General features: G+C 39.6%; 2 protein-coding genes across 2 annotated transcripts; both read right to left on the bottom strand.

Moving 5' to 3' along the window:
* Window positions 1–817: 817 nt before the first annotated feature.
* On the bottom strand, window positions 818–3,619 carry C922_05534 (hypothetical protein; the record flags this gene model as incomplete). The annotated part of the gene is made up of 4 exons (XM_008821105.1): window positions 818–1,128; window positions 1,283–1,483; window positions 2,462–2,644; window positions 2,761–3,619. The coding sequence occupies 4 exons, from the start codon at window positions 3,617–3,619 to the stop codon at window positions 818–820; spliced, it is 1,554 nt and encodes a 517-aa protein (XP_008819327.1).
* Window positions 3,620–4,086: 467 nt separating this feature from the next.
* C922_05535 (hypothetical protein) lies at window positions 4,087–4,332 on the bottom strand (the record flags this gene model as incomplete). The annotated part of the gene is made up of 1 exon (XM_008821106.1): window positions 4,087–4,332. The coding sequence occupies one exon, from the start codon at window positions 4,330–4,332 to the stop codon at window positions 4,087–4,089; it is 246 nt and encodes an 81-aa protein (XP_008819328.1).
* Between the last annotated feature and the right edge of the window lie 10,677 nt (window positions 4,333–15,009).

The following is a 15,009-nucleotide window of genomic DNA, read 5'->3' on the forward strand; positions in this document are numbered from 1 at the left end:
AAAAAAGTCCCTTACGGAAAGATTTTGATATTCCTTGGGGATTCCTGGGTTCTGCTGGTACTAAGACTTCTTAGACGGAATCTATATCCTTATACGGACGCAATCATACGAGACTTTTTAGATAGACCCTTTCAAGAATAAATCCATACTAGAGTTAAATCCTTTTTAACAGGTATTCTTAGTAACTGAATCTGTCTATCTAGTATTTCATTTGCCACAATTGTACTTCGGTAACATTAAGAACAGGGAGGTGACAACAATAGATAAGGGTCTAATTGACTACTAAAACTGAAGGTTTTAGAGATTTTAAGTCAATATACATTCTTGAATTTTCTATCTCAATACGCAAGCTACTTCTCTCGGGATATATAACCTAGGCCTCGAGAATCCTTGGATAGGGGGCTTACTCCTTTAATTTGTTCGATGGTATAATTAAAGCCTGACTTGTCCTGTTTGAAGCATTTATTAAACGGAATTTGAATCAACTGGAAATATTTTCCCTCAGAAGTTAAGGGCTACAGTATCCTTCTAATCGTAAGGGGAGCGCCTAAATCGAGATTTTTAACCTGAATCTCATAATTTCTTAGATGCCAGTGTTATTTCTAGAACTTATAGGGTTAATTATAATATCAATATTTTAAACTTCACAAGTTTCAATTCTAATCCCCATCCTCATAAAGGTTTAATCCAGAGTTTCGTCTCTAAGCCCTGAACCTCGAATCTAAGCCCCATAGTTGTTCCTATGGCTCCAGATGTTTTTCCTCCGTATTTTACCCCATTGCTGGACACCATTCTTCTTATACGTTATCATTTTCCTCTATAATTTCGTTCCGATAAGGTATTGGGTTCGGGTATTGACTCTTGAGTTGCCATTACCCTTAACTCTTCTCCTTTTCCTTCTTCCGGAATAGAAAATTCTGTTAAGCCCCAGAAGTGGAAAAATCGTGCCAAAGTTCGGTATATATATATTAATAGGATTTGAGTCCCCCTCTAACTTTTTCCTCATATCTTGGGCTCCCTTCTCTGTAGCTTCGGTAAAGCCTTTCGTTCCTTCGCGAATCCTTTCTTCCTGATGGTGCTTGACCTTAGTTTCCTTCACCTTGTTTATCAGAACTTCTTCTATAGAATCTACAGAGTAGGATAGTTCCCAAGTTACCTTTAATTTAAGGTTTCCCACATATTTGCGTCTCACGGCCTGAGGATCCCCTCGTTGGCCTCAGGCGTCGCGACGCTTTTCATCCTTTGGTTAGTGGGCGTCCATCTTACTTTTCAACTTCCTCACCCTCCCCTTTATCGGAACCTTGATCCATGCCTTCACAGTGTCCGGGACTTGTATATACGCAACTATCCCTGTACGTCCCAGGCTTATTTGACTCCTCAGAACACTGTACTCCTAGTACCGGAATGTTCATGTCATCTGCTATCATACTCAGATGTTGACTCAGGGGTTTTCTATCATCTATCTCTAGATATTTAGGTTTTTCTTTGGGGATATTAAACAGGAAATAAAATGGATAAAGAATTAATCCTCTCAAATTCAAAATTTCACGGTTTCTTTTGTCCTAAGACTCAACTCGCCTGGTTTAGTCTTTATAAGGAATCGACACTCAAACACACCAGATATTAGAATTTTATACGGATAGAGGTCTTCTTCGATAAATTCATATTATTACTATAGGTGTTCCTATATATTCTTATTGGAATAACTGTGTCTCTTCTATCCGCTTATTCCTGAGCAGTTAATATCATTAAGGATTCTTGTTCTGAGGTCCCCAATTCTGGATTCAATGGTTATTCTAATACATCCTAACAGAATACAGATATTAAGATACTAGAGAGGTCTTCTATACTGGCCCTGGGGCACTTGTCCTTTGTCGTCTTATGAGGTAGTCATATCAGTAAGGTAACCTGACATGGAACCTAATGTGGCGTTTATATACCTGGGGGATAGATTGCATTACGGTTTCTTCAAGAGTAAATTATTATTGGCTTATAAAGCAATTGCCTGGGGGGTTTCTTCTTTCCAATTGCTTAATTCTAGTTAGGAAGTCCAGGAGGGGATGATTGACAAATATCTTCAAATCCTTACGAAGAATTTTCCTCCTCTAAAAGCTTCTGATAGTAGGCAGAGGTTTCGTCCTAAAGATGACTCCAGGAGCTTGTAATTCTTTTTTTGGGTCTGACACTTCCGACCTGTCTCAGGTGACCCTTCGACTTCTAAAGCTTCTACTCAAGTGCTCAGCCAAGTATGTTTCCTCGGTCTCTGATATTTCGCCCCTTCTGTTTGTCTATTGCCCTATAGTGGCGTTCTTATAGGTAATTATTCCCCTTCCCTTAGTGGTTTGGGCTCTTAGTCTTGATTGCTTCTCTGGGAAGATTAATTTGTGCCTTTTCCTAACTTCTGTCCTAGAGCCTCTCCAGAGATAGACTATTGCAGTAATTACGACAACTGAAAGAACACCTCCTATTGCTCCCCCATATATTTCAGGGGAACGCCCCGGGGCTTGGTTTTTTCTTGTTACTTCCTCCGCTCGGATCCTAAGTTCCTCCTTAAAGTCTACAGTTTCTTTCGTAATTCTGTCCCTGTATTGGGTGTCCCCCTCCTTGGCTTTGACTTGGGCTATAAGCTCCGTGGTTATGGGGCCTATAACGAAAAGGTTTTTAACACCTCAGCTTATATTCTTTAATATGTTCCATTTGGCTCACACTCCAAATTCTATCGGCATCTAGTTCTCAAAAATCTTATCGAGACGGCCTTACCTCTGTTGGATGGGGGGGATGCCGAGTTAGCCTCCTGGCCCTGTAGAGTTTCCTCATCTCCTCCCATCATTTGACAAGATTTCGAGTCTATATAGACGCAGCTATCCTTATAACTATTCAGTAGCCCGGGGCATGAACTACATTGAACTCCGGCTATCGGAAAACCCAGCTCCTTCACTAGGCGACTTATCTTTTCACTTAACGGGGTCCCAGTTTCCAGAGTCAATGAACTGCTGGTTTCCTTCTTAGGGTCTCTCAGAAACCATTCTTTCATTATTTTCTTTCCTACTTCTTCGCCGCCCCATTCCGTCAGTTTGTCATTTATTTGCTGACAAATGTTACTTCCCTCTTCTTCGGCTCCTTGTAGCCGTTCACCGCTATATTCATTATAGATATTAAGGATTATACCCATAATATCCAAACAGGTCTGAAAGGTCCGACTTGTCTCCTGTTGCAGATGGAGTGGCGTGGCGCTATAAAAACTCCGCCAATTCTCTTTATCATTGTTTATCGGACAAGTCTTTGTTTGTCTCCCCCCTCTTGGGAATCCCATGTGTTCCATTTTACATTGCGCCTCCTTCCAGGTTCCGTTGGAAGAGGAAGACGGTTGTAAATTGGATACCCATCCTTCCAGGGCTTGACATACCATGATTGTCCTTACCCTTATACTCTCTGTGCTCTTGAAGGTTCCTTGTGTGAGTTCTGGCCCCCTCGCACTAGGAATTAGGAACTTAGTTGGAAGCCCCTTGGTGTCCAGATCACAAAGCTTAAACGCTTTGGGCTCCTCGGGGGGGTTCTTTTTGTGACATTTTGCTAGATCCCAGTATGATTTCATATAGGCGCCGAAGCTTGGACCCATTTTTTGATTTCTGATTATTCCTTGGTATGCTGGTCCAAATACTTACGGCAAGTGATTCTTGGATCTGAGTATTCAGCTGTGCCTAGTTTAACTCAAGAAATATCTGTAGTGTAAGGTCCCCCTCTAATGTTCCTCCTATATTGTCTGCCTTTGTCCTCTTCAGTAGCCCTCGTCCTTATACTTCTCGCAGTCATTTGCCTTATTTTCTTCTTTAATCTTGAACCTCATACTTAACGGTTGTGGAGAGTCAAGCCCCCGGCTGCCGATTACGGCTTCCTTTGTTGCGACTATGAGTTACTGCTAGTTCATTACTTAAAGTTAGTTAAACTATCTGGGGTTTATGCCTTCGATTTATCTTATTCTTGGGCTCTTGGCGTCGTTAACCGGGATCTGCTCGGGAAGTCGTCCCTTCTGTCAGGAACCGACCTCTGGTTTTACCTTATTCCTGCTTTGGCTTATGGCACACGTTAATCATTTGGGTACGTCCTCTTCTTAACTTTGGGAAAGGCGCTTCCTGTCCTGATCCCCTCCTTGGCTTGGGTTTTGCCTTCGAGGTTTCTCATCTGCTTCTTCTTTCTTCGTTGATTTCTCCATGCTCTCCATTCTCCCCAGTCGGTGTAGGCCCTTATAATTTGTTCCTCCTTTTGGACTAATGAGAGCGGAGGTTCCTCTGATGATCCTCCCTGAGATTTTTGTGTTATATTTTTTCCCATAAGAGCCTTCACTGGCTTATCATCTGTTTCAAGGGGCCCTGCTGCTGGTACCAGCGAGTGTTTTCTTGGGGATAATAATTTATTGACTTCATCTATCACTACTTAGATTATAGCTGTCCTTTTTCCTACTGCTCAGGCCCTCATCAATAATGAATCGATGGTCCTCTTTATTGTTTTCTTAGTCAGCGGTACATATTGCTTAATCTATCTTATTATGGGGCAACTGATTTATTCTTCCTTCGGTCGTTCCTCCCGTTGGCTTCTTTGTCTTCTCCTTCTGTTGCCCTTATAATATACACTATGTCTTATCAAGAAATTCCTAACCATTATATGAGGCTCCTCCTCTATGTTATATCCTTCTCCTTATTTACTCCTTAGCAGGTCAGGACATCTGTTTGTATATCATCCCTCATGATATGCTATATAGCAAAGAAAATATACTATAAGCCACAATATTTTGTACCGAACTATTTATACAGTTATTCCTTTGACTGAAGATGGGGAAATGTACACTAGGATAATGTATCGAAACATAAAAAGTCCCCTGTTTATTCAGATGATCCCCACAAGAACTCACCAATACTTCCGAATATTCGGGTTAATTAATCACGTGGAATAACACACAATAGGTTTATAAAACTACTTGACTCATTATTAAGGGGGGGAATTTTTCTATTATCGCTTATATGCCCATATATTATTAAACTTAAAACTCATATAAAAACCATATCACTGCCAAAATGATCATATATTTATTCACTTGTTCCCATTTTTCAGAAGAACCTCATAACTCTATGGTCGTGTAAGACTCCTTTATAGGACATGTCTTTATGTCAATAGGGGAATGTATGCATTGTATAGGCTTATACTCCCTTATGCATAAAAGGGGTTATGAATACCACTTAACATTCTACATCCTCCTGTTCTGAACAAGGAGACGCCCGTTATAGCATCATCTATAGTCTTAGATACAGACAAAAATGAAGTTATTGTGCGACTTATTATACTCCATGACCTCAGCACAGATTCAAGATATTATCTGTCCTTATTCCTTTGTTTATATGTTAGAAAACATGAAACCCTCGATTTCATATATCTATCTTGTCAGAGGGAAAAATATGCTGCTCACATTATTCCTTATGTGCCACCCCTACTGTGTTTCTGGGGTCTATGCTTTGGGTGTAGTGTATAATCTTCATCCCCTGAGCATCTTTCCCTGTAACTCCTTCTCCCGTTTCCTCTTCTCTGTATGTATTAATTAGGTACCTTCCTTTTTAGGCTTTTCCACTTTGATCGTCATGTTGATATTTCCACTGGTTTGTGGTGTATTTATATGGTGCTATATAGATCCCTCTCCGTCCTTTGAAGTAGATAATTTTCTCAAATATGTCAGTTGTATTCGTATATACATTCTATTATAGTCCTCCTCTCCTATATGGTTGCCCCCCCCCCTCTTAGATTAATGATTTCTTAATATCTTATGTGTATTCTTATTCTTATGCTCACTTTCTCCTCTTTGCTGGTTCCATGTTATTATTATTCCTAAGTTCTCACGAGTAACAGCCTTCTCTATATATTACTATTCCTTTTAGAATCTCTTATTCTCCCCTAGGGTATAAGAAGTTTAATCCTGCACTTCACATAATTGTTACATTCTAATAGTACCGCATCGATTTCGAGTCTTGTTAAGAGGAAAATACTACAGATTAAGCCAGGTGGGCAAATCTTCCGTAATCATTGTGTGTTATTAGTAGCCGGATAATTATGGAATCTATATTACAATAATATCGAGAGGGAATAATCACAGTCCACGATGTATTACTGTACTTACATTTTTACTTTGCCTATAAAAAGTGCTTCCTATATATAAACACCCTCGGTATGTCGATACCCCTTTTAGTGATAGTATCCCTCAGTTTCCTATACAGAATGAATAGCCTTAGGATTGGTATATGCGTATTCTTGGAATGGAATTATCTTACAAGTCAGTGTATTGGTGAAATCGTATGATTCTTACAACTGCCGTCCTCCTGATGGAATTGGACTCTCTAAACCTCTGTATTATCTTAAACAATTTTCGTCCTCACACAGCACTGTTCTACAGAGAATATTACCCTTGACAGAGGTTTATCCTCTAAACAGTTGTTGTAAGGCCGATTCTTACAGTTAATACAAATATACCGCAGGCATATCGTATTTTCTGTATATGTGTAAGGCTTATTGATTGGAACCCCTCCAAGAATATCGCTGCATCCACTCTATTATCTCTTACTAAATATCTCTTTTTAAATTATGGTGCTTCCTGCTTTAAATGTTGACGACTCCACAATAGGGACTCTGGTGATTCTCCTACTGTTTATGCAGTGATACTCTAGAGAAATGTCTCCTTCTCACATACTTAATAATGGTCGCGAAAAATGTACTCCTTATATATTAGTTTTCCAAGGAAGTGTATATCCTCCTCCTTATTCTATTCTTCAAATAATAGCACTCGTTGGCCTAACTTTCTCATATAAACGTATTGTAGGCACAATTTTAAGACTTGCACATTTATGCTTCTGATATAATCTTTTCTCATGGAGATCCGTTATTTTCAGGCAATTATAGCCTTCAAATAAAAGAACTGTAAATGGTGAACGTTTCGCAGAATAATATTCAGGGGACATGTATACAGTACACAAAATAATACTGGAGGTATAGACGCATGGTTCATATAATAGGGCTGTATGCTAAGCGTACATTCAACAGGCCCGTAGTCCTGGGGGGAGCAATATTTTTTAATTAATACTACACATAAATCATGATTCCTCAATTAGTCACGTTCTCCAATTAGTCGTATCTAAAACGCTATGTTATGAGGCCTCCACATAAAACAATTCCTGCGACACTGTACATTACAAACAACATTTCCGCTAGAATCCTTGCATTGTCCATATGCATGTATTTCTGCCTCTATTGTATTACTCTTGCAATAATACATTCGACACAGCTACAGCGCCTGCACCTGCGCGTGATTAATGGCCTGCTCTTTTCTTTAGAATGTAGCCCTCAATTCTTCACATAATACTATTTCATAGAGATCTATACTCATCAATGACTGTTGTCGCTCAAAGAATAGGAACCGAAATTTGGAACACATAGCCCGCAATTCACACACTTTTGCATTTTCTATGGGCATATTGTAGGAAAATCCTTATCTTTCAAAGGACGGTCATTGAGAATATCGATATGTTTCATACTATACCGTATCTTGAATCTCACTGCACTTCACAGAATGTGATTCCTCATATCCCTGGCGTTCTATACATTATATGAACCGAGGCACAGCAATTTTCTTCAAATGTGTGTGTTACAGAGGCTTTCTTAGTTCCAAAAAATCTCCCCCTTATACAATAACGGTATAACGTCTAAAGCCATATAATAGTATTCCTTAGACATCTCTACTCTTTATTTGTATTGACATTTTAAACACATATATACAGTCCATATCATGCTATGCCTTATATATAAATGGTACACTATGTATATCTCTCTACTTGATACAAGTGTTTTATTCATACAATATCATTGTAGGGATGGACGACGGATAAAGATAATGATACGGCATGCATGTTCATACAATTCAAATCATAGTACTCCCGGTACAGTAGTATTCACTTCACAATACTATTCCTAATATCTGAATACTTCGCAAACATCCACATTGTTCACATATTTGTACTCTGGGAATGTTACCATTGCGAGCGAATAAGTAATTCTCGCTCAATACTACTCCACACAATTGTGTATATTGGCTGCAACGCTACTTTCCCAATCATGCAGTTTCACACATTATACGGCTGTTAATATAATAATACTCCGTGGAGTGGTATGAATTTGCAACTATTGTGTTTTCCCTATAATATAAGCCTAAACCGTAGGCGATGAAGTTCCAAGGTTTTCAATAACTCTGGTCTTTCGATATCCAGAGTCCTAGCCCAGTTGTGCATTCCAAGACACGACACTAGGGAGATATCAGTACGCTCACAAGACAGCGAAGCAGATCATCCGTACGTTTTATACAATTATGCCCCCAAATGGGCTGTACTTTGCAGATATCACTATATCTCATCCATTAATACCCACATATAACAGTACTACGAGAATTTCTGCATTCGTCAACATGGGAAATGGGGAAAGATGTATACTTCCTTGTCATCTACCCTTTTGGAATAGGCATGCACTTCATAGAATATTACCCTACGAATAATGACACCCCTCGAAAATCAGTATTCTTGACACATTAATACGGTTAAGGTTATAGTGGCCCTGGCATAGCTCTACTGTTTAGACAATAGGTTCCGAGGCCACCTGTTGGATCTGCAGAATCGCCAAAGTCATATCATCCAGCCATTAAACCAACATGACGACCCTTCAAATAATGCTATTCCAAGGACAGTTGTCCTTATCAGGACAAACTATTCTGTACATAACATCAGTGTTCTTCAAGTAATCGTGCAATTCACACATCCATGAGTCCCACAGAAGTGTACCCCCCATACGGAGGTACTATGACAACTTCCACACGTTTCGTAACGGTGGCACCTCCTCATACGGCACGAAGCTAAGTCATGAATTCTACACCCCCCCTTACTTTAATTAATAATACGGGATTAACTTTGCCACTCATCAGATGTCGTCGTACAAGCCATATCAGGCATCTTTAGATATGAGTACTATTCATACATCTGTAGTGTCCCCATAACAGTACTCCAAGTCAGGAATATTCCTTTAGCGAATATCCTGTTCAAATGGAAGTATTATCCACACGAGAGGGTTGTAAAAAGGACGGTACTTCTTGTATTATCGTACTTTATCAAAGAATCGTACTCCAAGGGTAATTTTACTCATAAAGGCAAAACACTTGACACATCATGCTTCCGTCTGTTTAATAGCACTTCAGGTGATTCATATAGCTCCACTACTCGTACCTTTATAGAATAGTAGTATGCGGATCTCCAGACTCCTCATCATCGATGCTCCAGAAACATCCACAGTTTCCAGACAATAGTTATACTGGAATATCCATGCAGTTCACACAACACTCCTATTCATATTGTGAAGGCATAAACCTTGAATCCTTCACATACACTAGTACATGCACCACTATACTCGTCACATAATAGTAGTAGAAATATATTTCCGCGCATCAATACTAGGGAAAATCCACACCAGTATTGTACAAGTAATGTTACCCCAAGTGTATATCCTGTGTTCAAATACCAATAGAATAAGTGTGTTACTACTCTCGACATATAAGTATTACAAACACATGGATACCCTTTATATAAGGTGACACTGGAGGATATCCCTACTCCTTACACAGATGTGTCCTTCAGAAGGCGGCACTGCAGGCGCAATGGAACCCTTCAGATAACACTCCTCTAGGATATCATTACATTTCACATAGTACTGCATTCAGCATGTCACTGGACTCAACAGAATGACACTCTCCATATACTCACGCTCTTCACATGGAATGAACACTGGTATATTCTTGCTCCTCAAATAAATCTGCTCCAGCGGGTTTGGAGGGTTGAAATCATTCAGTTGCTCCTACATTACTTGTATTATTCCTCAACCCCCATAAAATGATATCGCTGGTATAGCTGTATACTTCACAACCATGGACACTTGCGGGATGTTCCAGCAGCTTACAAACTTCTTCTCCTTATATAATACTACAGCACGTATATCTGTAAACTTCATCCAATGATTTCATTCATATAATAGTATTCTTGGAACACACATACAAAGTAGAAATAATGGTACGCTCCGCAATGTCAGTAGTATTTAAATCATAGTACTACGGGCACTGTAGTACTGATCTCCACGATGCTATTTCTTCCATATCAATACTTTGAACAGATGCAAACTATTCATATGATAGTATTCTGGGAATATCAACACTTGAAGTTAAAAAGTTATTTTCACACAAGCGTAATCTAAGGATATCTTTACACCTGGGAGAGCGGTGCACCTGAAGTCAGGCAGCTTGACACAATGCACCACTGTTAATATAATAAAACTTTAGGGACTGCTAACAGTCCGTAGCAGTAGTGTTCTTTGTATTATAAAGTCGGAAATCCTGGGCTTCGATATTCAGACCCTTCAGATAATTGTGCTTCTGGCACATCCATAATGTCTGTCATTGGTCTTCTTAAAGGACAGTACTACACACATATGAGTATACTCACAAATTACTGGTCCAGATTATGCATACTTCCTACGGAGCTATTCTATTCAGAAAACAATGCACAACAAATATTACCACAGGTCAACCATTAGTACATTCATATAACGATACTACGACAGCTTCTGTAATCATGACCATTGAAAATCCATACACATCCGTACTGTATAAGCAAAAGTCTTCCTGTAATATCCATAAACTCGACGGAATAGTGTTCTCCAAATAATGACACCTGTGGAATATCAGTACTTCACACACAAAAGTACTGTTCACATCATAGTACTATTGGCACCATAGTACTATCGAAATCATGGTGTTGAAGACATCCGTTAGGGGCTGTACGATCCTGTACTTCATATAATTGGGCCATTAAACATAAGTCCAGACCCTTCACATAATGGCACTTCAGACACAGACATGCTCATCTAGGGACACCATTCCGTATATAACCGCAATAATCTTCAAGAGATGGAGCATTGAACAGGTCTATGCGGTTTACACCATAGTACGCTTCATATGAAACTACTACGGGAACAGTCATACCCTCCATAGTGTAACTCTCTGCATAGGATAAATCATGATGCCATATATCTTATCTGCTTGAACATAAATTACTTGACAGTACCATCGTAAGCTTCTGATGCTCCGAATAAGAATGTAGCGGGGATATTAGCACTTTGCAGCTATGAGTACGGCATATACTCATTCATTCTTCATAGAATGATATTTCGAGTCATCAATACTGCTATTCAACTGTGCACTTCAAATGAATGTATTATCCAGACAACAGTATTGTTAACATAACGGTATTCCTTGAACACGCATACTCTCTAAAGAATAGTACTACAGACATAGTCCTACTAATAAACACACATAACTTCAGATCAGATGGTATCCGTAGAACAATAGCACTCCTGGAAGATCAATAGCGGAGACAAAAAAGTACTCCTAAAATAATCATACTCCCGGAGTAGCAATACTCTTTAAGTAATAGTATTACAGAGGGGCCTTAGGAGCTCCGCAATCCTGCACGTGATGTAATGAAGTCATTAGACTTACATCAAGACACTTGACATCCTGATCATCCAAGGATAAGTTTATTCGTCGGTGTACACCGCTTCCCACATAACAGTAGTCCTCTCCAATTAACAGTGCACTTCACACATTAACACCCTCCACGCACAGGTATGCTTCACATACAAATTGTGCTGGAGCCTGTGCACCTTTCATTCCATCTGTCCGAGGATAGTAGAAGGTTACGCTACATATATCCTATCACCCGAATCCATCACTTAATACAATTGTCTCGACTTCGCCACCCTCCATACAGAAGTGTACCAAGCATGTCACGTATCTCCAGATATGAGTACTATACATACGTTTGTAACTGTCTCACATTTCCACTGCCAATCCTGAATACTCACTAAGAGACAGTGCTATTCAAATAGACGCTTTATCAACACAACAATATCATTAACATCACGGTACTCCTCGAAGAGACATACTTCTCCATAACAAACTAATTCGAATATAATAATATTCATTATGGGACATCCCACAGCACATAATCGTGGCCCGTAGTATGATAACACTAGAGGTGATGAACATAGCTGAAGTAATACGAATTTTACCTAACAATACAATGGCAATTTTGGGATTCCTCACCATTGAGAATCCAAACACGTCAATACTGGTTAGGAAAAAATTCTGGAATATCCATGCACTTCACATAACAGTATTACACCTACATCCGGGCGTTGCATTAGCGTTAGAAACGCACACCAATATTTTGCGAAGAAGAGTATTCCAGGCGGTTAGGTGCCCCTCCTGTAAAGAAACCATAAGTATGTCAGTACTTTCCACGTATGAGTATTACAGATAGGTCAATAGGCTTCATACAATAACACTCCAGAAGATCTTTACCCTTGACACAACTCTGCACTTCAATTAACAGTGTTATCCAGGTAGCATCGCTATTTACCTAATAGTACCCGATGGACATTATCACTTCTAAAGCAATAATACCCCAGGGATAAAGGTGCTCTTTTACACATGGGTATATTATTCCTGTTTGGTAATACTACTGCATCTGTATAGTCATGATATTTACACTTCAAATAGGTGCCCATTCTCATAATAGACAAAGGGAGGACAAATCTTCATAATGCAGCCACATGGAAAAAAAATAAGCACGCTCCTGAAGATATTAGGAAACAGAGGATTGTGATAAAAAAGGATAAACTATACCAAATACGACATATCCACAGGGATACAGCCAGAAAGGCATCTTCAAGATGATGCGGCAGAAAGAAACCATTTTGGAATGATCGGGGCAAAAAAACATGTTCAGAATGACGGCACAAAAGAAAATCCTGAAGATACCAGGAGAAGAAAGCATCCTCATAAAAAAATAAGAAACAGGACACCAGCTTAACCATGCCGCAGAAACAGGGCATCTTCATAGAGAAAATCGCACACGAGAGGAAATATTCGAAATGCCGCAGAAAAAGGTACATCATCGTAGAGAAGATGACACACAGAAAAAAATTTTCACGATCCCGCGGGAAAAGGGAACATCCATATAGAACAAATGACACAAAACAATATATTGAGGCTGCCGCCGGAAAATAGCATAATAAGTATGCCGCGAAAGGGAAATATCTTCATAGACAGAGCGCCTCGCGAAAATATCTTCGCGGTAGCATCGTAGAAGGAAGAGGCATCTTTAAAAAGCAGCGGAAAAGAGGAATATCATGAGTATAGCGCGGTAAGGAGATTCTTCGTAAGCAAGATGCCACACCAGCAGGAATTCTCATAATGACGTGGCACAAGAAACCTAATCAGGGCAGCCGAAGAAGAAACTATCCTCAGGAAAGAGATGAAACACAAAGAGGAATCTTAATAGAGACACGGCGAAACAAGCCGTCCCTATAAGAATGACGAGCCAGAAAATATATTAGAAGGGCAACGCGGTCAAATAAATAATAGGAAGAAGGAGGCCCCACAAGGAAGATACCTCACAATGACGCACCATAAAAAAAGAGAAATTCATAAGAATGGAACAGAAAATATCATCCTGAAAAAAATGCCACACACAGAAAGATCTTCCTATTGACGCAACAACAGCAGTGTAGCTGTGCAGAAATGTAACACAAGGAAGCATTATTATAGTCACATGCCAGATATAAGCATCCTTAGAAAAATGCCACACAAAGGAAAAGAATCACAGTGATGTGACACGAGAACAGCGCAATAACCCGGAGGGACAGCATCATAGGAATGCAGGAAGAAGAAGCATCATGATGAAAAAACTAAACAGAAGAAATCATCATAAAAATGAGGCAGGTAAAGGCATCTTCATAAGAGTGGCAGCAAAAGTGGTATCTTCATAAGGATGCTGCGAGGGATGTCATCATAAAAGAACCCTCCAAAAATTCTCGTGAAAGGAATGCGGCAGAAAGGTGTATCCTCCTGAAAAAATTTAATAAAGAAATATATATAATGAACCGAAACGAAACAGCTTGCCTGCGACAGATATAAAACATGAGGGGGCCCCCCCAAAAATTGATCCACATGAAACAACTCTCACCAGGTTAAGCCACATGAAGCTACGTCGTGGAGAAATTACGCCACATGGGAAGGCGTGCGCGAGGAATTAGGCAGTATGGAACAGCGTCCGCGAAAAATTAGCCCAGAGGAAATCACCTTCGCAGAAACGGCACATGAAGGCACATTTGCAAAATTACGCCACATGGAACGACGTTCGCAAAAATTAAGCCACATGGAACGACGTTCGCAAAAATTAAGCCACATGGAAAGGCGTCCGCGAAAATTAGGCCACATGAGACGTCCGCGAAAATGAGGCCACATGAACACGCATATATAAGAAAGGAGCGCCATGAAAAAATACTCTCATAAAAATGCTGAAACATGAGAAAAGTACATAGGAATAATGCAACATGCGGGGGGATACTGGTGAAGATATCGAAACATCAAAAAACACACTAACAAAAAGGATGGGGCATGAGAACGCATTTACAAAAATAAGGTAACTATAAAGGAAGCCATATAAACACGGCGGTCCACCATTTCAGTTTGTACTCATTGCATCAGCATATCCTTATTCCATTGCACTCATAGGGGTTTCCACAAGAAGGCATAGACACATTTAAACAGTATAGCATCCCTCTCAATCGTATGCAACATACAATTAAAGTTCAATGTGAAATTAGAACTCATATTATACCAGTTCAAATTCAACAATCCAATACTCACTTTATATATGCATAGATGAAACCCCTCATGAACAACTGTGTAATTTAAGGGGGCACATCTTTATGCCAAATGAACAATCTTCTAATTTGAATCAGCATATACTGGTAACTACGTTTTCCCTGTGCTTAAAGATGTTTAACCATCCGTACTATTCTTTTTCGTTCTGGTGC

This window comes from Plasmodium inui (assembly GCF_000524495.1).
Source record: "Plasmodium inui San Antonio 1 unplaced genomic scaffold supercont1.91, whole genome shotgun sequence".
In the NCBI taxonomy this organism is placed as follows: Eukaryota; Apicomplexa; class Aconoidasida; order Haemosporida; family Plasmodiidae; genus Plasmodium; species Plasmodium inui.